The sequence below is a fragment of the Miniopterus schreibersii genome, assembly GCF_964146895.1.
Source record: "Miniopterus schreibersii genome assembly, chromosome: 8".
NCBI classification, from domain to species: domain Eukaryota; kingdom Metazoa; phylum Chordata; class Mammalia; order Chiroptera; family Miniopteridae; genus Miniopterus; species Miniopterus schreibersii.
Window position 1 is genome coordinate 28,469,990 of NC_138109.1, and position 23,414 is coordinate 28,493,403.

General features: G+C 50.4%; 2 protein-coding genes across 2 annotated transcripts; one reads left to right on the forward strand and one right to left on the reverse strand.

The window, feature by feature from the left end:
- Positions 1-2,059: 2,059 nt before the first annotated feature.
- CYP4B1 (cytochrome P450 family 4 subfamily B member 1) lies at positions 2,060-16,448 on the forward strand. Its single transcript, XM_081145616.1, has 12 exons — positions 2,060-2,286; positions 9,330-9,471; positions 9,653-9,697; positions 10,232-10,359; positions 11,162-11,286; positions 11,589-11,740; positions 11,892-11,998; positions 12,763-12,953; positions 14,481-14,614; positions 15,394-15,458; positions 15,559-15,641; positions 16,065-16,448. The coding sequence occupies exons 1-12, from the start codon at positions 2,107-2,109 to the stop codon at positions 16,246-16,248; spliced, it is 1,536 nt and encodes a 511-aa protein (XP_081001742.1). The 5' UTR covers positions 2,060-2,106; the 3' UTR covers positions 16,249-16,448.
- Positions 16,449-20,594: 4,146 nt separating this feature from the next.
- Positions 20,595-21,328, reverse strand: LOC308561083 (cytochrome P450 4A25-like). The gene is made up of 3 exons (XM_081145620.1): positions 21,277-21,328; positions 20,995-21,154; positions 20,595-20,892 (listed from the first exon to the last, which is right to left on the reverse strand). The coding sequence occupies exons 1-3, from the start codon at positions 21,308-21,310 to the stop codon at positions 20,754-20,756; spliced, it is 333 nt and encodes a 110-aa protein (XP_081001746.1). The 5' UTR covers positions 21,311-21,328; the 3' UTR covers positions 20,595-20,753.
- Positions 21,329-23,414: the final 2,086 nt, after the last annotated feature.

Consider the following 23,414-nt stretch of genomic DNA (forward strand, 5'->3'; position numbering starts at 1 on the left):
CAGTTCAGTCCCTTTGGCGTCGAGTATCTTCTTGTCGTGCTCTCCCCATGTGGATTACTCCTGAGAGCACATGCTTCCAGGTTCAAATCCAATGCCAGAGAGTCTGTTTACAGAGAGCTTAAATTGTAGACCAAAACTGAGTTCATTGGCCCTGATTGACTGACTTTGCTCATGTGCCTGTCCTTGAAAGAGGCAATGGGAATGTAGACAGTCTTAAAGAAATATGGGTACAAGCTGGAGTTGGGGGTGAGGTCAATCCCTCTGCACCCCAAAGCCAATAAATTCATGGTACTTGTTGGAAAGGGGCAAGCAGGGAATGGATACTAGGAGTCAATCAACCAGTATCCACTATACCCACTTACCATTTTCTAGGCTAGCCCTGTTCACTTCCCAGGTGCATCCTAAATGGCTCTGGCTGGGAGCCATGGCTCCTTCATCAGGTGGGAGCTCCCTCAGGCTCTCCCCAAACACTCCATGATACCATCAGGCTGAGATCGCACTGATAAACAAATTCACCGTGAACTATGGAATTCTGCTGATAGCTCTTCATGCACCCTTATTGACTTCCATTTTAAATGGGGCATTCCATGTCCTGATCTAATGAAATGAAGCACAAATATGGAATTTCAGGAACTCTCTGGATTTCCTTTTACTGTACTGACATCTTGTTTTCTCTGCTTATGGGTAGGACTAGATAGGGTGTCTCCCCAGGAGAGGAGTTGGAGCTCACGCTGGTGTTTTACCATTCCCTGAGTCAACACCTGCAATCTGAGTTCTACAATCAGAATTCCAGGTCCACCCGATTGCTGGTTTGCCCACTGCCACCTCCATGCCAGGCTCATACTTTTCTCTTTGCCCCGCTAGGAGGCTCATTTCTGCATGTTGACTCCACCAAGCTCCCTTGCCATCTCACTTCTGGGGGGTTTGGCTGGTAGGAGATACCACTCAGAGATTAGATGGAGGGAGAGGAAAGGGGCTGGGATATTTCTTCTCTGCTCCCTCCCTCTCTAGCATCATTTCTCTGGCAATAGCTGCCCACGCCAGGCTCCAAGAATCCTATATTTTCCCCTTGTTCCTTCAGCTTAGGGATGTCAATGGGTTTCCTGCTTCTGCTAGTCTCTGGAAGCCACACCATACCTTGTTTGATTCCTTAACTCTGCCTGTCCCTCTGAAAGAAGCCCTGCATCCATGTCTTTTCATCTGAAACATATGCAGTTACCTGTGGGACCCTGACTGTTACAACCAGGTCTGGAGCGAGAAGTAGCAGACTCTCCCCAGGCAAAGCTGGGGCCTGGGCAAACTTTCTTCTTTAACAGAATTCTGGGCTGAGCAATTGAGAGCTACAACTGCCTTGCTGTGAGGTTTTGGAGAATTCTCTGCTCCTCTCTGGGCCCAAGTGGCTCTCTCTCCATCAGTCAAGGAGGGATTGAATTTGATGACCCTACTCATCACCCTGAAAGTAATATTCTATGTTCTTTAGTGTCAAGTTTGTACTGTGGTCTTGGGGTGAAGTTGGCCCTTTTGTGACCCAGAATCTTCCGTCTGGGACTAGAAACTTGTCCCTCAAAGTGTCTCACAAAAAAGGGACTCAAAGCATCATAAGCCTGGCATAAATGCAAGCCCTTCCAGTGGGCCATAGTGAAAGGGACAGCGGAAAGTACAGGAAAGCTGAGCCTCAGTTTCATTATCTGCAAAATGGGCATAAAGAGTGAGTACCTGTGACCTCCTTGTTTGGATTAAATGAGATAGTGTGTAGAAAGCGCCTGAAACAATAAGGTGCTTATTTGAAAAGGCAGTCTTTATGCAATGATTATACAAAGAATTGCCTTCTGTTTGCTCCTGCAAAGAACCAAGACAAGATACCCATTATCTGATTTCTTTGAAGCCCTTCACCTGGTTTCTTTCCAGCTACTTTGGGACTAGTGAGCCAGGCTGTTTCTTCTGCTTTTTGTGACTTTTGGGGCTTCCATCTCCGCCTTATGAAGCTCTGCCCACTCTGGGCTGCTATTGGTAGGGCTGTGGCAGGAACTGGCAAGGTGCCTAAGTCTAGAGTATAAAGGAACAAGGGGAAGTAGGAGAAGCCTGGGTGGCTGCAACTCTCCAGCCATGGTGCCTGCTTTGTTCTCCCTGAGCCTTTCCTGCCTGGGCCTGTGGGCTTCTGGACTGATCTTGGTCTTAGGCTTCGTCAAGCTCATTCGTCTGCTGATGCGGAGGCAGTTTTTGGTCAAAGCGATGGACAGCTTCCCAGGGCCCCCCACCCACTGGCTCTTTGGGCATAGCCTCGAGGTACATGGGGGATAGGAGGAGGGAGGGGTAGAGAAAGAAAAATGCCTCTTTTTCTTCAGAGAATCCAGCCCAATCCCCTGGGGGCATGGAGGGAGACCCTACTTGGGCAGGAAATGATATCCTTGGAGCCGTGGTTCCTATTCAGCTTTCCCACCGGATCTCCCCCCTCCATCCTGCCTTCTGAGTTTGCCTGGGTGGGGGAACTTTAAAGTTGGGGCCCAAGCAGGCCACAGACTCCTTCCCATTATTCTGAGGCCCAAGGTTCAGAAAGAGCTCTGCTAAGGGCTTGGTGATAACATCTGGGCAAAATCCCTGAATAGTCTGATAAAATTAAGCAATCTCATTTAAAGTTTAACCAGAGTCCTGTTTGTTCTGTGCAGTGTAAAGATTTCAATTTTTAAGGTGGAAAATTAAAGTGAAGGCAGATATGAGTGCTGTCACCTGAGAGATCTCCTAGGACACCTAAGCTGTTGATGCCCCCAAAGGTGGGGTTCTCCTGGCAATGCCTATGGGCTGGCTCAGGAGCTGTGGCATCATCCTGGGTTCAGATCATGACTTGTCCTCCCCAGTTACCTCAGGGTGGGGAGGCCACCTTAATACCCATTGTCAGGAACACCTCTTAGCTCCCTACCTTCAGGGGATCTAGACCAGAGGTTTCTGAACGCCTGCATTGGAATCAACTGGGAGAAGTAGATTTCTTGACCTCCAGTCTAATCAGCTGGAGATCCTAATCAGCATATTGCAAGGAGGAGCCTAAATTTAAAAACCTCCATGAGTGTTAGGACTACAGCCAGGTTTGGGAGCCCAGGTATAGATGCCAGATATTAAAGCTCAGAGAGAGGCATAGTTACTTCTACTTCCTGGGTACCTTCCCCCATTCTCAGTTTGAGGAATTGTCTCTCCTCCATGGTTGATGCTGGGAATGAACTTGATGTTGAGGTGAGGATTGCCCAGGCTTATTTTTACCCCTACAAATAACTCCTCTCTCAGGATGACCTATTAACCTATATGCATCTTGGAGACACCCAGGAAAGAAAAGGGTGCAGCAGGGAGACAAATCAGATGCAGGCCCTACTCTCAAGAAGCTTACTGTCTAGAGGGGAAGTTGACACCAGAGCCCCCTGCCCCAGGCCGGGTGGGGTGCCTAACCAGGAGCCTGCACCAGCCCCACGCTCTGTGCCTCAGCTCTTGTCCCACTGGGCTGACACGTTCTGTTTATCTGCTCATCTCCCCCACTAGACCATGACCCTTAGGAGATGGAGATCTGGCCTGATTCATCCCTGTGCCCTCAGGGCCTAGCACAAAGCCCGGCTCAGAGCAGGCATCTCTGAGTGAGCAAAGGGTAAATGCTGGAGAGGACAGAGGGGTAGCAACAGAGGAGAGAGAACGATGGAGAAGACAGGTGGAGGAACCGGGAGGGCTTTGGGAGAGGCTTTGCTAAGTACAGAAGGGGGTCATGGGAAGGTTAAGGTTGGACCCTAATGGTGGTATGAGAGGCATTCAGAGACCTTAGATCCCTCTTCTCTCGCATCCCCTCCACTTCCTCTTGCCTCCATCCAAGCTTGTTTTGCTAAGAGAGGGACCTTGTTCCCCTCCCCCATGTCAGAGCTGGCTGTCTCTTCTCCCCAAATCCACCCATGACCCACTTTTTTAGAGTGTGTAGAACATCTGCAACATGGCTTAGCTCTGGCTTCTTGGTTCTAACACAGTAGGTGAAAGGCTGTAGCACCAGGAGGGTGGGGAGGCCTGGCTGCTCTCTGGCACTACTAAGGTTTCGGGAACCACGGCAGGCCTAAAAAGTTGAGGTTCAGAAAGGGCAAGGAATTTTCCTATACCCATGTAGTAGTTCAGAAATTGATTCAAAGCTGGACCCAGGACTCCTGCCTTTTCCTTCAGGACATAATTAGGTCCTAAAAGGTGACTGCAAGTTTGATCCTCAGGCCTAGTGATGGTGGGAGTGGAAAAGGAGGAGGAGGACTGGTGGTGGAAGGAAGGGCCTGGGGCAGGGAGGAGATGTGCGTCAGAATTACCTTCTCTCTGCCTGGTCTTCAGGGGTAGCCTGGAGGTCTGGGACCATCTGCCTGCCATCCTCCTCAATTCTCAGAATGTGTCCCCTTGAGGTGGGGTTATGTCTTATTCTTTTAGGGTCCTGCTCATTCCACTCTGGGGCCCAGGGGGGACTTTGCACATAATGGGTGCTCAGCCATATTATTGGCTTGAGGTTAGGGCTCCTGGGAGGACCCACAAATCTGACCTGGGAGAGGGAATGCCAGCTCCTAGCCCAGGAAAGGCAATCCCCTTGAGGCTGCATGGAGATGCTGGGCATCCCCTTACCTGGGCCCAGGGAAGATGGACATGAAGGTGAAAAGGTGGCACCCGGCCACATTCTAAGGGAAAAAGCACAGGGTGTCAGATACCTGAGAGGACAGGCCTTACTTAAAAATCCCCACAGCCTCCCACCCCATTTGACCTCTGGACCCAGGAATGGGGTGCCTCAGCGTTGGGTCACACTGCACTGTTCCGGTGCAGAGATCAGGCTGCCTATGGACAGAGCAGAGGGCAGGTGACCAGCTGTGTAACTTAGAGAAGCTGGCCAGGCAGCCCTGTGACGCTCCCCCTGCCCTAAGAGAGAGGACACCCTATCCCTTCTGATGGGGCTGCAGCTCCAGAATGGAACCAGGGGCCAAAAGCTGTCTTCATTCTTACCAGGTCCCTGGGGCAATCAAGGGCGCGTAGGAGAAAGCTGGGCATGGGGAGCCGGGATGCTGGTTCAAGCTGTAGACATAGTCAGCATGAGGTCCGAGTCTCCGGGCCTGGTGGGGTGCTGTAGAAGGGCACACTCATGGCTGATGTAGAAAGGAGTGGAGCTGAGATGAACCAGGTAAGCCTAGGGCTCCTTCCACCCCTGAGATCCTGTGAGTCTGGCTTCTCTGTGACTTAAGCCTCTCCCTGCCCCTGTCCACTGGGGTTCCCTCAACCTGGGAGGGAGGGAGAGAAGGGGAGCAGTCATGGTGATCAGAAAGTAAGTTGGGAAGGAAAACCCAGGAGGTCAGATGGAAAAATAAGAGACACAGGAAGAAGGGGGCACTTCCAGGGATGCCAACCAGGAAGGGGGCAGAAAAGGGGCAGGGACACCAGAAGTCCCTTCTTACTGGTAGATGGAGATGGTGCTTATCACTTCGTGTAATGATAAACTTTCTGACATTGAGTGTACCAGGGCAGTGAAAATATACCACTTGCCACCCCCAGCCTGCCCCCTCCAGGTTGAACTAATGACAGTAAGTTCAGAGGCAGTGAATGAGAAGATCTATGGGGAGATGACATTGGACTCTGCAGAGGGCCTGGGAGAAGAGCCCCAGAGAAGGCAAAGGACAGGTGGTTGGAGATCAAAGTAGCCAGGACCAGTCCCAGGGCCCTTCAGGAAAGTGGCTTGGGTCGGACATTATCAGATGCTCAGCGTCCTTCAAGGCTGTTTCCTGGAAGATACATGGATTAGTTGAGTGGGTGAGGACTGTGAAAGGGAACTTTGCAAGAAGGAAAGACAGGGCGAGCACTTGCACAGACCTCAACACCCGAGGACTGTGAGGTGCACAATTTATGCCCCTGAATACAGCAGCCCTGACAGACTTCAATGTGCAGAAGAGAATGTGGGGGCTCTCACCTGAGTTAGAGCAGCACTAATCTACAAACAATGGGCAAGTCAGTTCACATCTCTGCACCTCAGTTTTCTCATCTGTAAAATGGGAGTGACTATGAATCCACTCACATAACACCTGGCATATAGGAGGTTATCGATACATATCTGTTCCCGTCCATTTCCTATGTCAAGAGATAGAATGCAGAAATCAGGGCATTAGCCAAAGTAGGTAGGTTAGGGCTGGCTGGGAAAAACAAAAATCTGCAATGCTGTTTGCCAAACCTATTCCCCAAATTGAGCAAGACTTTTGGCTGTTTCCTTAAGAGACTGACAGTCTCTGGCCAGTGTTGACATTAGCCAGATGCTTTGCGTGTGCCCTCCCCTCCTTTCCTGTCTTCCTTCTCCTTCATTTCCTTTTTTCACTCCACTCATTCAACACCCACTTTATCGAGTATGTACTATTTCCAAGTCCCTGTGCTGAGCTCCACGGTGACCTGGAGATGCCACCTGGAGATATGATCTGTGCACTTGGGAAACTCACAGCCCAGGGTGGATCCAGGGGTCCTGGGTGCGAATCCTAGTTCCCTTGCTAACTCACCATGTGACCAAGTTTCCTTTCCTCATCTATAAAGTGGGAATTATGATAGTGTCTATCTTAATTTTCTGAGGATTACATGAGGGCAGGATTAGTGCAGTGTCCGGCTACATTAAATGCTCAATGAATGCCAATTTTAATATTATTAATTTTTTGGTCATAGATGCCAGCAATTACAACACCCAGCAGACCATGGGAAGGTGTGGGAGGGGCCCAGCAGAAGCAGATTTCAGGCAGTGGAGGACAGATAGGTTCCTGGAGCAGGACATTCAGGCTGATGCCAAGGAACAAGCAATACTCAGCCAGAGGGTGTATGTGGAGCAAGGAGTGATCTAAGCAAAGGTGCAGAGATGATGCCACACCCCAGGAGGTCGGCTTCGTTTTAAACATTTGGACATGCAAGGCTGCCATAGGCACAGCTGGCATCAGTCTTCTCCGAGGATATGAGCAGCTACTGGCAAGGCGGTGTCAGGCAATCCTCACAACATCCACATCAGCCGGCAGCCAGCCATCTGCTCCTTGGGGGCTGGCTGGGGCAAGGAGATGAGACCCACACTGGGGGGTGGGGGCCCACCTTGTCTTAGAATCCCTAAGCCCCACGGACTCGCAGTGTTTGCTGACTGCCCCAGGGTTCCTGCAAGGGCCACGCACTCACACTCAGGAAAGCCCAAAGCATGTGCCCCATTAGGCGGTTATAGTTCACTCAGGTTCTTCCCAGTCCCGATGTTATTTACCAGCCAAAGTTCATTTCTGCCATAGCCACGATGCCTAGCACAACAGTTGACATCTTGCTGGTATCAAGTGTCCAGGGGAACAGAGTTGGAGAGTGTAAGCCAAGGTCAGCTTCCCATATGACTGGGGGCTAGGTTTGGTCAGTCCTTTACCCACAGGTGGAAGTATCTTACGGCATGTTCAGAGCACATCCTTCACGTAGGTGTGGGCGTTTGGGAGTGGGATGTGCCAGGAGATGCAGGGAGGAGGCTTGGAGGAAGATGTTGGGGAGAGGTAGGCATGAAGGGGAGGGAACTACTTATCGAGGGCTCACCTTATGCGGGATCCAGCCCTGGGTCCTTGAATGTCACAAGACCTCAACCAATAACACACACACCCTGCAAGATTTCATTAATGTCCAAGCAATTCTATAAGCTAAGTATTATCATCCCCATTTTACAGACGAGGAGAGCGAGATTTAGAGAGCCTAAAACACTTGCCCAAGTTCACACATCTTAAAAATAGGGGAAATCCATATTCAAGCGGAGGTCTGTCAAGCTCTGACGATTGCAGGCCATGGAGTCAGCTTTCCTAGTTCACATTCCACTCCCCTCACAAGCCGTGCAGTCCTTGGCAGCAACCTCAGGTCTCTACCTTAGGCTCCTCTCCCCTAAAATGGGGCTTCGTAGAGGGGCTGTAAGGCCTAGATGAGGTCAAGATGTAAGGTGCTTAGAAGAAGGCCTGGCACATGGCTATCCCTCCTCACAAATGATGCTCAGGCTTCATTCTGAGACCCAGGGCAGGCCACTGAGGGATTTGAAAGACCCTCTCAAAATAGAAAAAATGATAAATACAAAATGGTGCATCCCTATAGTGGAACGCTATGTAGTTATGAAAAATATTGAGGGATAGTTAATTGTACTATTTGAAAAGGAAGACAAGATATATTAAATGAAAAAGGGGCAGGTTTAGAAAAGTATTATATACTCTATTTTTATATAAACACCTCTGGGTGAGTAGATGTGGTTAGAAAAACTCCCAGAGAGCACACACCAAGCTCTGAATGATCCCTCCAACCTTATCTCAGGCCACCGTCCCACCATGAGGCAGCTCCTGGGAGACATCACGCTTTTTCCCACCCCAGAGCCTCCGTACTTGTTCCCTTGACCTGGACGGCTCTTCCCTTACTCTTCACATGGACAGCTCCTTATCATTTCACCTTAAATGTCATCTCCAACCAGGGGCCATCTGGGTCACTCTTTTTTGGTTGTTGTTATTAATCCTCACCTGAGGATATGTTTTTTTCCATTAATTTTTAGAGAGAGTGGAAAGGAGGGAGGGGGAGAGAGAAAAAACATCAATGTGTATGAGAGAGACACGTGGATTGGCTGCCTCCAGCTGGCCCCCAACAGGGGCTGGAGATTGACCCTGCAACCCAGGTACATGCCCTTGACCAGAAATCCAACCCGTAGCCCTTCGGTGCAAGGGCCGATGCTCCAACGACTGAGCCTTGCCAGGCAGGGCCATCTGGGTCACTCTTATCCAAGCAGGTCCCCTCTGTTAGTCTCTTGTAGCACAGTGTTTATTTCCTTCTTCCCATTTACTATTGTCTGAGTCGTTTTGCTTAATTGTTTACTTGTTTCTTATCAGCCTTCCCCATAGAATGAAAGGGCAGGACCATGTCTGCCTCATTCCCTTGAGATATCTAGGCAATGCCCTGCACATAGTCGGTCCTCAATAAAAATGTGTCAAATGATGTAACAGGGCTGGAATCGAAGTGGATTTTTTTTTGCACAACAAGCTGGTATTATTTTTCTAATGAAAAGCTTTAATGCTGAAAATAAATCTCTTTTTGACTGCAGTATAGTAGAGGGTTGGTGGAAGGCACCAGATGGAAGCAGATTGACCAGTCTGGGGTTGTTGAGCTAACCAGGTGCAGTAAGAGGGTGGCTTGGACTTAAAGCAGTGGCTCTGGGCTGGAGAGGTACTGAGCCCAGAGATGGACAGGACTGGGTGACAAGCTGGGGGAGGGAGGGATGCTCCGGGTGTGGCTGGTAATGTTGGGTTCCTGAGTGGCCTGGCCTTCTATCACCATTACAGGTACAGCAGACAGAGAACCTGGACAAGATATTGTCCTGGACCCGCCAGTTCCCCTATGCCCACCCACTTTGGTTTGGGCCATTCCTTGGCTTTCTGAATATCTACGAGCCTGACTATGCCAAAGCTGTGTACAGCAGAGGGGGTGAGCATTCTTGGGAGAGGGCGGGACTTCCTGAGAACAAAGGGCTCAGGCATAACGTGGGGAGGAGTCCTTGGCCTGTACCCTAAGTCTGGGCAGCTGAGGTTCACATTCTGCTTATCAATAAGCCTCCTTTGGTAACCACCTAGTCCTGGCTTGACCCAGTCTTCTCTGTCTCCTACAGACCCTAAGGCCTCAGATGTATATGACTATTTCCTCGAGTGGATTGGTGAGTGGTCATCTTCCCTGCCCTTGGTGCTGGGTAACCAGGATACTTCCCTGCTCGGTCCCCACTCAGTCAGTTATCCATCCACAGACCACCTGGTTCCATGTGCCATTCCTAAGCTCATCTGCTCAGTAAGGAGACAGAGGAGGAGGCAGGAGAGCTCCTGGGTAGCTAGGGAAGTGGGGCCCAGGTGCCTTCTCCTGCTGGGTGTGTCTCTCCCCCTGGACAGGCAGGGCAAAGGATCTGGAAAATCTGAGTGTGAGAAACAGCCTCCTGGAGGGGGTGGCACTAGAGTTGATCCTAAGAGATATTACAGGTGGTGCTGGCCTGGGCAAGGGATGGAGGAAAGGTATGGTGGGAGGCCCAAGGCTGGTGTCACCAGAGGCTGTGTGACTGGAAGGCAGAGCTGGATCGGGAGGTGAGGCTGGGCGGGGAGGAATAGGGTGGGGTGGGGTGGGAGTGCTTGGCCCCAGGCTGCCAGAGATGGCGCAGGATGGTGTGGACTGACTAGCCCTCCCCGTCTCATCCCTTCCCCAGGGAAAGGCCTACTGGTCCTCGATGGGCCCAAGTGGTTCCAGCACCGCAAGCTGCTCACACCTGGCTTCCATTATGATGTGCTGAAGCCCTATGTGAAGGTGTTTGCCGAGTCCACGTGTGCCATGCTGGTAAGCTCCACGTGCCAAGCTCTTAGAAGCTGTGGCTGCTGGCCAGCCCCTCCCCACCCCAATTTTCCCTGGAGGAGGGCAGTAAAGAGAATGGCTGAGGCCCTTACCGCCCGGGGCAGTGCCAGGCCTTGCTATACCTGACACCTGCTGTGTGCTGTGTGCTGACTAGGTGCAGAGTCCCAAGTGGCCAGGCATCCCTGGCCGCTGTCTCCACCAGGAGACCCAGCCATTTCTCACAGACCATTCCTGTGGGACCCAATAAGGCTCCTACTGGAGCAGAATGAGGGGTGCCTATATTTGGGAACATGGGGATGTCCATTCATATCTACAAAGTGTTTCCTCATTCCCTCTCTACCACAACTGCCTAAAGCAACACCATTGGCAAGTAATCTCTTAAAGGGATGCAAGGGATTGGGGTCAGGCTCAGCACGTCAGGGCTGGATACTCCCCACAGGTTATTTGGGGTAGTCTTTCCCCTTGGAGGAGACTCCACCCCCAGTGTTACCTATGGCCTGACTTACACACAGACTGTGAGAGGCAGCTCACCACCTCTTGGCCTTTTAATTTCCTTCTAGATCAGCTGCCCTGACAGGGAGAAAGTGTCTGTGTGTGCTGTGCAAGGCCTACCTCCAAGCCCTCTGAGCCTGAAGCCCTACCTGCCCCCACCCCCATATTCCAGCAGGAGGGAGGGCAGACCAGGGGCTGGGTGCCTGGCAGGGAGAACAGGCTGTGGGTCCTGGGGGCAGAGGTGGGACATGAAGCCTTCTAGCCCCCCACATTACTTCCCCTCTCTGGGTTCCAGGACAAATGGGAGGAAAAGGCTCGTGAGCTCAAGAGCTTTGACATCTCCCCTGATGTGGGTCTCATGACACTGGACACACTCATGAAGTGCACCTTTGGCAAAGGACACAATGGCCTGAGCCACAGGTCAGAAGGCACTTGGAGCTGACCACAGTCTCAACCCAGGCTAGCTCAGAGGGGAGAGTTGGCAGGACTCCTGGGCCCTGGTCCGAGAGGAGACAGGGTCTCACCCCAGGGAACCCCTTCTTGTGGAGAGCGGGCCTTGTCCACGGTGGGGAGACAGATTCTGGCTTTAGTGGGGAGGCTTAATGGCAGGGAGAGGAAGGGAGAGAGTGTTGCAGTTGGGGCTGGATTCCTGGGATGAGGCAGCCTGGGGCTGTGCTGTGGGTGAGTGTCTGAGCACCCCTCTCCCTTCCATTGCTGCACAGGGACAATATCTACTACCTGGCAGTCAGAGATCTCACTCTGCTGATGCAGCAGCGCCTCGAGACCTTCCACCACCACAACGACTTCATCTACTGGCTTACCCCGCATGGCCGCCGCTTCCTGCGGGCCTGCCGGGTGGCCCACGACCACACAGGTGGGCCTTTCCCGCAGTGCCCGCCCACAGGAAGCGCAGGCTCTAATCTAGCTCCCCTGGGCACCCCTGAGATGCTGCCCATAAAGGACTTCTGTTCCCCTGTGGGCAGAGGATGAGCCCCAGGTAGTGACACCCTGTACTCCTGGCACAGACCAAGTCATCAGGGAACGGAAGGCAGCCCTGCAAGATGAGAAAGAACAGGAGAAGATCCAGAACCAGAGGCACATAGATTTCCTGGACATTCTCCTGGGGGCTCGGGTGAGTGCACAATTGCCCACCCTGCCCTGAGAACTGGTTCCAGACCATTCTCCTGGGACAGGGTTCACTGGACAGCTGCAGGGGCCCTTAGCTGCATTTTCCTCTTCTTTCCCTGGCAAATATGATGTGTTCCTTCTCCCATGACACACATCAGCAAAGGCTCAGGGGTGGGGAGGTGCAGGATGTGGCTGGCCGTGGTAATGGGGAGATGTATAGTAGCAGGGACCCTGGGTAACATGCCAGAAGGCCTGATGACCAATTCTAGACTTCTAAGACCCTGAAGAATCTCAGCACCTTAGAGTTTTAGAATCTTAGACTCCACTCATTCTTTCATTTATTCACCCACTCCATAAACTCACTGAGCCCTGCCCCTAGGTTAGTTCTTGTGCTAGGGATGCAGAAGATGAGAAGGACCTGGCACTGCCCTCCAGGTGTTTACAGTCTAGTGGAGAAGAGAGGAGGTGAATGTTGACTAAGATCTCTTCCTCTGTTCTGTGTGTCAAATGAGCAGGATCAGCAGTCCAGGCTGGGTAAGGTCACAGGTCACTGGCCAGAGGGATCAGGGAAGGCTTCCTGGAGTAGGAGGCATCGAAGCTTAAGTTTGGGAGATCAGATAGAAATCTGGGGGAAGGTTCTAACCTTCATTCTGAAGCACAGCTTTCACTATCTCCCTCGGACCTTCATTTGACAGCTGCTGTTATGAGTATTTCTTGGTCCCTACCTCAAATGCCTTGGCTTGTTCCATTATGCCTACCCTAACCCAGGATGAAAACGGGATCAAGCTGTCAGATGCAGATCTCCGGGCTGAGGTGGACACGTTCATGTTTGAAGGCCATGACACCACCACCACCAGCATCTCCTGGTTTCTCTACTGCATGGCCCTAAACCCAGAACACCAGGATCGTTGTCGAGAAGAGGTCCGTGAGATCCTTGGGGACAGGGACTCCCTCCAATGGTGAGTGAGGCTGCAGGGGAGCCCAGTCTGTCCTGCTCAGCTCCAGGTTGTACCCATGCTGTCTGGTGTCATAGCAGATCACACATGGTGACCCTGGAAATCAAGTGAAAGCAGCAGCAGCTGCCCTGTTACCTCCATTGTGTGTACACACCGTGAGCCCCTTCTCCAACAGCAGAGCCTTTTTATACGTGAGCAATGCAGAGAAGGTTGTCCACAGGAGACCAGTTTCGTGTGTGTTGGCTCTGAGGGTAGAACCTGACTACCCTTCTGGCACACCACCGCTGATGCTGACCTTTCTTTGCAGCAGGCTCTCTGGGGACCTCTCACACCTCTGCCCTCACATCCCTCTCTCCCTGCCTTCTCCCATCTTGTCAGTACCTGGGCTGGGCAGCCTGCAGGGGTGCAGAAAATGCTCAGTTGATGGGAGAAAGTTTAGATTCATTTGAGGGAGACACACGTAATTCCAGGGTCTAAGATTTGGGGAATGAAGTTTCCATTACTTATTTTTATTGATTGGATGTTGGAAATATTCCAGGGTGTCCAGTCATGTTTCAGTTCCTGTTGGGGGTGTAGGTGGGAAAAGGAGGAGCCAATTTGCTGCCCTTGGGTGTTTTTAGAGAAACTAACTCACATAACTAAAAAGCCAGAGAAAATGGAAGAGTGACATCCCCCCCCCCCCCCCATGTTGCAGGCAGAGAAATCAGAAGGGGTAAGGCTTAAGTTGGCTTTCTATGAAGGGGTGAAACTCTGGCAAAGGGAGAAAGAGAGCTGGGCATTCTAAGTTGGGTAACGAAGTGAACATAGCCTGGAGGCAGGGAGCTGAAATATTTATTTTCCCTTCATTCTATCCAGACCTTGAAGCAACTCAAAGGATACGTATTCAATAAAATTTTTCAAATGAAAAATGAGGACTGGGAGGAACACCTAAAGGCTAAGTAATAAGGTGTTGCACAGTAGTTATATTTGGACCTAACATTTGGGTCTGAGCTTCCTAGTGGCAAAAGGGAAAAGAGAAATATATGTATCATTTATATGTATAATATATAATATATAATAAAAATATATTATATATCTTATATAATATATATAATATGTATCTGAGCTTGTCATTGTTCATGCATTTATTACTTCATTCAACCAATGAATATTAGCCCCTGTTCCTTTCCATTCCAGCTCCACAGGGGAAACCAAGCAGAACCTACAAAACTGTCTCTTGTGGGGCTTCTATGAGGCTCTGAGAGACACAGGAGTGACCTTTTCTTTTATGGCTGGACACACACATACCTCTAGGGTCCTGGGCTTCCCCTTCCCAGTAGTGAAGATGAAGGACGGATGGAGAAAAGTAGAGTCAGAACCTTTGGGCCTGAGTGGTCACCCCATGTCCAGTGTGGCCTGAACACTTGGAGCACTTGTGTGCCTCCGACCCTTGGGGGCCTGATGGTAGTGAAGGGGGGAAGCTGGAGCCTGCCTTTCCGCAGGACCCCGTTTCTCCCCACCTCCAGAAAAGACGGGTTGTGTTGCTGGCAGGGATGATCTGGGCAAGATGACCTACTTGACCATGTGCATCAAGGAGAGCCTCCGCCTCTACCCACCTGTGCCCCAGGTGTACCGCCAGCTCAGCCAGCCTGTCAGCTTCGTGGATGGCCGCTCTCTACCTGCAGGTGCGATGGCGTGGATTTGGGGATAGAACCCAAGTCCTCGAGGATGCTTCTCTGACCCTCTCTGTGCCTTTGGCTGAACCTTTGCACCCGTGGCAGAGAACTCATGCTCTGGGCTTGGCCTGCGTTCAGTCCTGGCTCTATAACATGAGTAAATTTCTCTACCTCTAAGCCTCTTCTTCCCCTTCTGAGAAATGGTGGTGAGGAGAGTACCTGCCTTACAGGGCTGTTGTCAGGATTAATTCGCTAGAGCTGTCACATTTAGCCATGCAGGTTGTGCCCTGAAGAACTTCAGGAGGCGCCATTCACATAGACTACGGTGCTGTGCAGTGCCAACCCATCCACCCACATGTGGGGCTTTCTAGAGTGTTCCACTCTGTATCTAGCCCGTGATATGCATCCAGTGACTGGTAGTGGCTACTATGGTTAGTGTAATGTTATGATACCATAGTTAACTGCCTTGAGAGTCAGTGAACTGAAAGCAGAAAGTGTGTAATAGTCCTTGCCTGCCCTGCTAGTCATGGGGGTGGGTTCAGTCCTTTTTCGTTCCATTCCACAAATGTCTGTGTTGGGTGCTCTGCCCAGTGCTGGCGCTACAGGATGTAGGTGTGATGATCCAACCACGCTGATGTCCTGAGGGTTGTCCTGAACCTTCTGTCACTAGCAGAGCTGAGGCAGGGGCTGGTGCCCAGTTAGGCAGGCATGAGGGATCTGGGCCTGTGAGGAGGGAGTCCTGGCTGTCCAAGGACCACCTGGTCACCTGCCCTGTGCTCTGCCCACAGGCAGCCTGATCTCTCTGCACATCTATGCCCTCCACAGAAACAGCGCAGTGTGGCCCGATCCTGAGGTATCCCATTCCTGTGCCCGGAGGTCAGATGGGGAGGGAGGCTGTGGGGGTCACCCGCCCCTTGGACCTGACAGGTATTTAAGCAAGGTCTGTCCCTCAGGTCTTTGACCCCCTGCGCTTTTCCCCTGAGAATTCAACTGGACGCCACCCCTTCGCCTTCATGCCCTTTTCTGCTGGGCCCAGGTAAGGAGATGCCAAACATGTCCAGGCCCTCAGGACTTGGTAGGGGAGGGTGGACGATGTCATGGGTGAGGCGTCACTTTGGGGAACTCCATGATGATGGGGACCGTGCTGAGTTTGTGGTGATTCTAAAGCAGGCTAAGTTCCAGGGGCCTTCTTGCCATCAGCATATTCATGCCCTTAGCAGGTGGTGGGGTGGGTGAGTCATTCCAAGAGAGACCCCCAAGCCAGAACCCCCAATGTGGATTGACTTAGTCTGGGACCCTTCCATGATCCCTAGCTCTGTTTCTTAAGCCCACGTTGATCAATCCATCAGCCAATTATTCATCCAAAAATAGCTGTTGGTGTTTGTTGGCCGCTGAGAGCGCTGCGTGTCATCGCTCCAGACACCTACAGCCCGATGCCTCTTTATGCTCCTCACTGCAGGAACTGCATCGGGCAGCAGTTTGCCATGAATGAGGTAAAGGTGGCCACGGCCCTCTGCTTGCATCGCTTTGAGTTCTCCCTGGACCCCCTGCGGCCACCCATCCAGGTGCTCCAGCTGGTCCTGCGCTCCAAGAATGGCATCCACCTCCACCTGAAGCCACTGGGCCCGGGCTCTGGGAAGTAGCCCTGTCAAGAGTAGGGCCCCAGACAGCCCAGGCTGTGACCTCTCCCTGGGCACCACCCTTTCTAGGCTGGACTGTGGAGCCACTGCGGTTCCCTGTGTTTGGCAGGCTTGTGTTATAGAACGGGAGTAGGTGCCAGCGTAGACAGTCACCTGGAGGGTGGTGCCATGGAAACAGTGTGTCTATAAATGCTTACCCTACATGTATTCTAGAACTGACTCATTCATTCAACAAACATGTGGTGAGCACCTACTTGCTTCGAGAATCTTGCTTTTTCTACCATAATCGGCATTCTTTCTAAAATGTAGCAGAGACTTACATTCCAGAATGGGTGATACAGTGGCTACGATGGAAACTGTGCCTTGGGATTCATGGTTAAGACCAGGCACTCACCCACTCAACATGAAATGCAGCAGGGGAGCTTCCTGGGGCAACCAGGGATTACTGACCTTCAACTAGTTGCACCACCTGCTCCCAATGAATGGTCCAGACTCCTGCCTCTCCCCCATCCCCTCAGTCAACCAGCTTCTGTAGCCTTCCTATTATACTGAAGAAATGTCCCTCCTTGACACCTGTCAGTCTCTTCACCTGGACTTTTCTGTCTCCCTGCCTCCCCAACCCTACACTGAAGCCAGGGCCCAGCGCAGCCCCTCCTATGCCCCCAAGCACAGGGAGGACATGTCCAAATGCCTCAGCTTGCATCACAGCCCTCCATGGGCTTTTGCCTCACTCACCTCTTACCTGGCCAGCTCCCCTTCCTGACTCAGCTCATGTTACTGAGGTCACAGAGAATGCCCTCCCTCCGCCTCTGCCTGTCTCATGTTCAAGTCTGAGTCCAGTGACATGTTGTCTTCATCCCTCTGCTGGTGGCACCTCTTGCTCTCCAGACTCCCAAGACATTATTAATGTTTTATTCAAAGATATATCACCGTCCAGTGCCCAGGACAATGCAAGGAACATGGAACATTCAACAATATGCTCATTGAGTGAATGAGTGAGTGAAAGAATGATTGAGTGATGTCTGACTTGAGTAGAGGTATTTGTTTCTTGACTGTGAACTCCTGGAGGCAGGGACAGTTGCTTCCCCAACTCCTAGCACAGGACTTGGCACAAAGAGACAGGCTTAAGAAATACGTTTATATTTGAACGAAGTTAATTGAATTGAAAGTGTAAATTAAAATAGGAAAGAAAAATGAAAACCAGTTCCGAGCTAGGTATTGAGCTGCCTGGTGCTCTCCTGCCCTCTGGTGGCAGCCACATGACTTGCAGCCAAGGACTGAGGAAGAACAATCCTGGAAGAAACCAAATACTAGAGCCAATGAATCTCTGGAAGAAAGACCTAAATCCTGTTCTGTGAAAGTTGATTCACCACTTGAAGAACTCACAGATGTATGGATTCAAAAAAAGCTTGTTTCTAGTAACCAGGTACAAAGTTTGTGGAAGTTACTATTTCACAGGAGGATTTGTGTGGCCTTTGCAGGTTTTCAAACAGCAGCTGCTCTGGAGTACACTCGTCCAGCTCAATAGCTATTTCTTTTCTTTTCTTTTTAAAAAAAATATCTTTAATGATTTCAGAGAGAGGAAGGGAGAGGGGGAGAGAGAGACAGAAACATCAATGATGAGAGTCATTGATTGCCTGCCTCCTGCATGCCCCCCACTGGGGATCGAGCCCCCTAGCTGGGCATGCACCCCGACTAGGAACCGAACCGTGATCTCCTGGTTCATAGGTCAATGCTCAAGCGCTGAGCTATGCAGGCCAGGCTCAACAGCTATTTCAAGTATGCTTTATATTTTACACACCAGGAACCTTTACAATGCTACGTGTCATGTGCAAAGTACTGGGTTTTCTCTCAAAAGCAGTGATTCTCATTTTTATACTTTTTGCCAGTGTTGGACTGTGTAGACTTTGGGACTTTGGTACATAAAACCCACCTTATATGAAGATTTTGCCAACTGGAAAGTAGTCGTGCTTATGTGAATATCAATATACAAGTCATGCTTATGTGATAATTAATATACAAACTTTTGTTAGGATAGTCTGCAAAATTAGAGAGGCCCACATTGGCGTGAAACTCTCTTCAAACGGCTAGTGCGCCGTTCACGATCAGGGCTTGGACAGTTAGGACAAGGGTGGTGGCTAGAAATTCAAACACATGCAAATATCACGGGTGGAGGGAGTGGCAGGTTAGTGAAGTAGAAAAGGCAGTGGCTGGACTGCCCTGTGGGAAGAGGGAAAATACCACCTCTTTTTAATATTACTGATGACTGAGAAAAGCAATCTGAAGTTTAGTTGGTATGAAAAAATTTAACTCTGAGAATTATTCCTGAAGTGAGGAAAACACCAGAATCACTGAATGATAGAGCAGTGACCAACACTGAACTGTGGGTGGCCATTGGGAAAAGAGCCGTTTGAAGAGTTGCGGACCAACACGTGCCTCTCTTTTTTTGCATTCCATCCCAACAAAAGTTTGAATGCATATTAACATTCACATAACCATGACATTTCCAGTAGGCAAAATTCTTTCCATGAAGCGGGATTTATATACCATAGTCCCACTGTCTACACAGTCCAACGCTGGCAAAAAGCAAAACACTAAGAACCATCAACTGCTTTTGAGAGAAAGTCAGTGGATAAAGTCTCTGTGTCATGCCCTGAAGTGCCACCTTTCTTTCGTGCATATAGATACAGGCCTCCTTCCCAACACACCAACATACAAGCGCATAACTGCAGACGCCACATGTAAATGTAGGAAGTCACAGTCATTGGGATGTGCACCGGGTGACACCATCCCCCCAGGTACAGGGAGCCTCACCCTGATCCTCCTGAGGGCAGGAAAGCTGTGCAGATCAGAGCCCAGCGCAAAAAGAAGGGCCAGACACCTGCGGAGAGAGCACCAGGGCCGGGACAGGTAGGGCCAAGCGCCTCCTTCTAATCCATGAGGGCACAGGACTCTCGGGGTGGAAGCAAGAGGAGGCGTTGGTCAAGAGCAGGGGTGGGGAATGCCTGGCCCTGTCAAGGCAACTGCAGGCGGGACTCAAAATTCAATAAATGTAGCAGCTTTTTTCACAGCTAAGTTTGAAGTTGCTAATTTTGTATGGACCGTGAATGATGTTATAAATATCCAAATGGCCCTTGGCAGAAAAAAGGTTCCCAAGCCTTGGAAGAGAGATGAGCCTGTACTTCCTCCCATATGGGTTGGGCCACACCTTCGGATTGGGCATAAAAATTAAGTGAGACTTCGATTCCTTGTGGGCAGGGAAAAGAGAGTTAACTGATCATACTCATGCCAGCAGGGAGCATGCATGCACAAATAGTGTGGGAGCCACAGTGACAGTCACTCTATTGCAGCAGAGGTGAGGTGGACATGGCAAAGCACATGTGTGCACATTAGGAGTAGATACCCATGACCTGGGACTCAGAAGCAAGAAATGATTGAAGGCCTACTTTTTGGAGGAATTCAAGGTAAAACTCACATTTGTCAAGTGCCGTCCATGAGCCCTTGGGGATTATGCATTAACTCACTGAATCCTCACAACAACCCTCCAAGGAGGGTACTCATATTCCTATTGTTCAGATGAGGCACCTGATGGTCAGAGAGCCTGAGTAACTTGCCTATGATCACACAGCTAGGATGTGGCAGGATTGGGATTCAGACCAAAGGTGAGCGAGGGGTGGCCCCCGACCATGGCAGGCTCTCAGATCTAGTCATCAGCTGCTGTCTGCCATTAACCTGAGGGCTCCTCAGAGACTGGATCATCGGACACATGGCTGTGGGTTTCCTGATCTCCCTCATTTGCCTGGATCTCATAAGAGAAAAACGATATCTACTCTTACCCCTGTCTGATTGTCTCTGCCACCCTCACATCTCAGAGACTTAGAATTTTAGAGTGAAGTTCCAAAAGCCCCACCCAGAGTCCAACATCTCATTGTGAAGAAGATTCTGTGGACTGAGTCAGTATTATATCAACTGGCATGTACTGTAGTTCTTTGCATTTGTCACAAAGGAGTTATGTACACATTGCCTCAGATATGGGGGATATTCAAATAGATGTGACCATGCAGAGAGAATTGCCCCTGCAGTCCTGCAATCTGGAGTCGGGGTTGGAGCGCGGGGTGTTAGAATCACACAGCATCAGTGCTGTCGGATGGAATTACTTAGCCTCCCACTCAGGCCCGCAGGATTCTACATGTGATGGGTGCTGGTCCTGGAGAAGGACAGGCTTAGCGCTCTACTCGTGTGATGTCAGGTTTGAGATGGGCTCTGTTAGGACAATGTACCCAAGAGAATTATTCTCTCTGAGTTGAAAGGGGAACGCATAGTTATTGAATTTTTGCTGTGGTCCAACTCTGTGCCAGGCATTTTATATTCCTCATCAAAACTACAAAGTAAGCATCCACTTAATGGTGAAGGAACAAGAGCAGAGAGGTTCAGGACGGCTCTAGGACACGGGGGTCTGATCTGCCCTGGCTTCTTGCAGAGCGCCTAGCTCACTGCGTGTGGTGAGTTCACACCTCTGGGTAAGGAGCGTCCATCAGGAAGGTGACGGGCGAGCTGAGCTCTCTGCTGACCAGTGGTACAGGCGGACAGAGTCGCAGTGCCTCCTTGATGCGCACGGTGGTGTGGAGCATCTGATCCAGGTGATTCCTGAAATGAGTGAAACCCAACCTGAGGGCAGGCAGGGCCCAGGCAGACAGGGCTCCTGGTCTAGTTGAGTGGGCAGGGCTCTCCCATCTCTCGAGCACTCACCATGTGATGGAGGCACCATCCCTCAGGAGGCTCTGGATCTTCTTGGGGCACCTCTGCTGGTGCTCAGGGTACGCAACCAGAGCATAGAGGACCCAGGAGATGCCACTGGCTGTGGTGTCATGGCCCTCGAACGTGAACGTGTCCACTGCTGCACGAAGCTCTAAGAAGTGGCGGGAAGAAGCTACTCAGCTTCTTCAGGGGGATCTCACCACCACCCAGAAGGGGTGAGGGTTTTATTAGGAGAGAAATGAGGCTTGATTCAGAGATGAGGGTGGTGGTTACCTATTGTTTTCTGTGAGCCAAAGAGATAGATCATGGTAAATCCACCTGTCAGGTGAACAGCAGTCCTGGTTACACATACTTACTTATCTAGGGAGCCAGGAATCTGTATGAACCCGGATTCTTTGGATCTGAAAGGTAAGAAAGGGCATTATACGGACCTGGAGGGGACCAAACAAGGCAGGCAGTCCCCAGGAGACAGCTGTCATCCAGACCATGGGCTGCCATCCCTTCCTGATTATTGTCAGCTGGCTATTTGTCTCGAGTGACTTCCCACATGCCTCCCATCCCCAAGTCTCTCTGTTCTAACCGTCACTGTGGGCTCAGGAAGGCAGCAGAACATCCACAGGACTAAGATGGTGAACCTGCCAGAAATATAGGCTCTATCCTCAGTGCCAGAGAAGACACAGAAGTCTGCGGTCTTCCTACAATTTGTGGGGCCTTAGTCATCCCATGACCCAGGGTAGGCAACAGCTAGACGTGCCAAACCGAATTCATGGCAGAATGAAAATTTTCTTTCAGATCTGGGCAAGTTTACATAAGAGATCATCTCAGTCTGGCTAAACTACAAGTCTCTTTGGGGATTTCACAACCCGAGGGCATATATCCAAGAGGAAGGAGCTGCTCTAGCCTCAATGTAGGTTTCATTCTCACCTGATCTTCCCAGGATCACCTTCATGTAGTCAGGGTCATAAACAGTGAATTCGATCCTGCTCCCCCATAGCCAGAGAGGACAGGCACACGGGAATTTCTCTACTCATTTCTGAAACGATTGTAGCTCCTGGTCCATTTGGAACTGTCAGCAAAGGGAAAGACAAATCAGTAAAACCCTTCTCTTTAAGTCTAGAGCTTGGAGTGGTGGTGAAGGTTAGGACAGCCCCAGGGAGGTAATTCTGGATCTATCAGCAGTGATTAGGACCTTAGAACTATATCTGATGAGCCAGGTTCTGATCTGGTTTCTGTTTCTTCATCAAGACTTGGTCTAAGGTCAGATCCTGGCTTCTGGTTGGCCCCTCACTCAAAACTGCCTTTAGAATCCTACACATAGTACGAGCTTGATAAATGTTCAGTTATGGACTGAGTGGTGTACAAGCCTTTTCCACAGACTTATATTTGAGTTATTGGTTGAAGGTAGGGTCTTTAGAGGGGTAATTAAGTTAAAATGAGGTCATTAGAGTGGGTCCTGATCCAATATAACTATCTTTATAGAAAGGGAGACGTTTGGACACAGAAGAAGTCACTCATAGAGAGAAGATGATATGAAGAGACATAACGGAGAATATCATGGTTTACTAGCCAAGGAGAGAGGCTGGAGCAGATGGTGCCTTCACAGCTTCAGAAGGAGCCAACGCTGCCAACGCCTTGATTTTGGACTTCTAGTCTAGAACAGCGAGACTCAATTTCTGTAGTTTTAACCATCCAGTTTGTTAAATAGCCCTAACAAAGTAGTACAATTATGTAATGTTCAAAGCACACCTGTGGTTAGGGATGGACTATTGCTTTATCCTGTTTGGCTGAAGAATGAGGAAACTGTTAAAGATATGCCCAGGTTGCTGAGAGTCCCGGGGTGTTTTGCAGAGCCCAAGGGTGCAGGAAGCAGCAGGGACTGGAGGGGCAGATCCAGGGACTGGAGATCTGCCAAGAATGAGTCGCTCATTCTTTCTCTCAGTAAGTACATGCATTCATTCCCTTATCGAATGTTTACTGGGGCTCTACCTGATAAGTTCTAGAAGCTGGCAATATACTCACAAATAAACAGACAATAGTCCCTGTCCTCATGGAGCTGGGTGCACCTGAGCACTTGTACCCTTCCCGGATTGTTACCATACTACCACATTTGTGTCTGAGTGGCACTGTGGGTCCTATCAGAGAATCTGATTGTAATATGGCCAAGGTGTTCCCCTGCTACAAGCAACTGTGGCTGAGGTTGAAGAGGGCATTCAGGGGCTCACCCATGTTGAGGCAGAGATCTCAGAGCAGGTGGGATGGGAAGACATCCCAAAATGTTTCCACTATAGTGAATGAACAAGTACATAAATGAGCAGATGAGTAGATGGATTCACTCATTTATGTATTTGATAACTATGTATTGAGCACTTACTTTGGGTCAATTGCCATCCCAGTTACTGGGGATGCAGTAA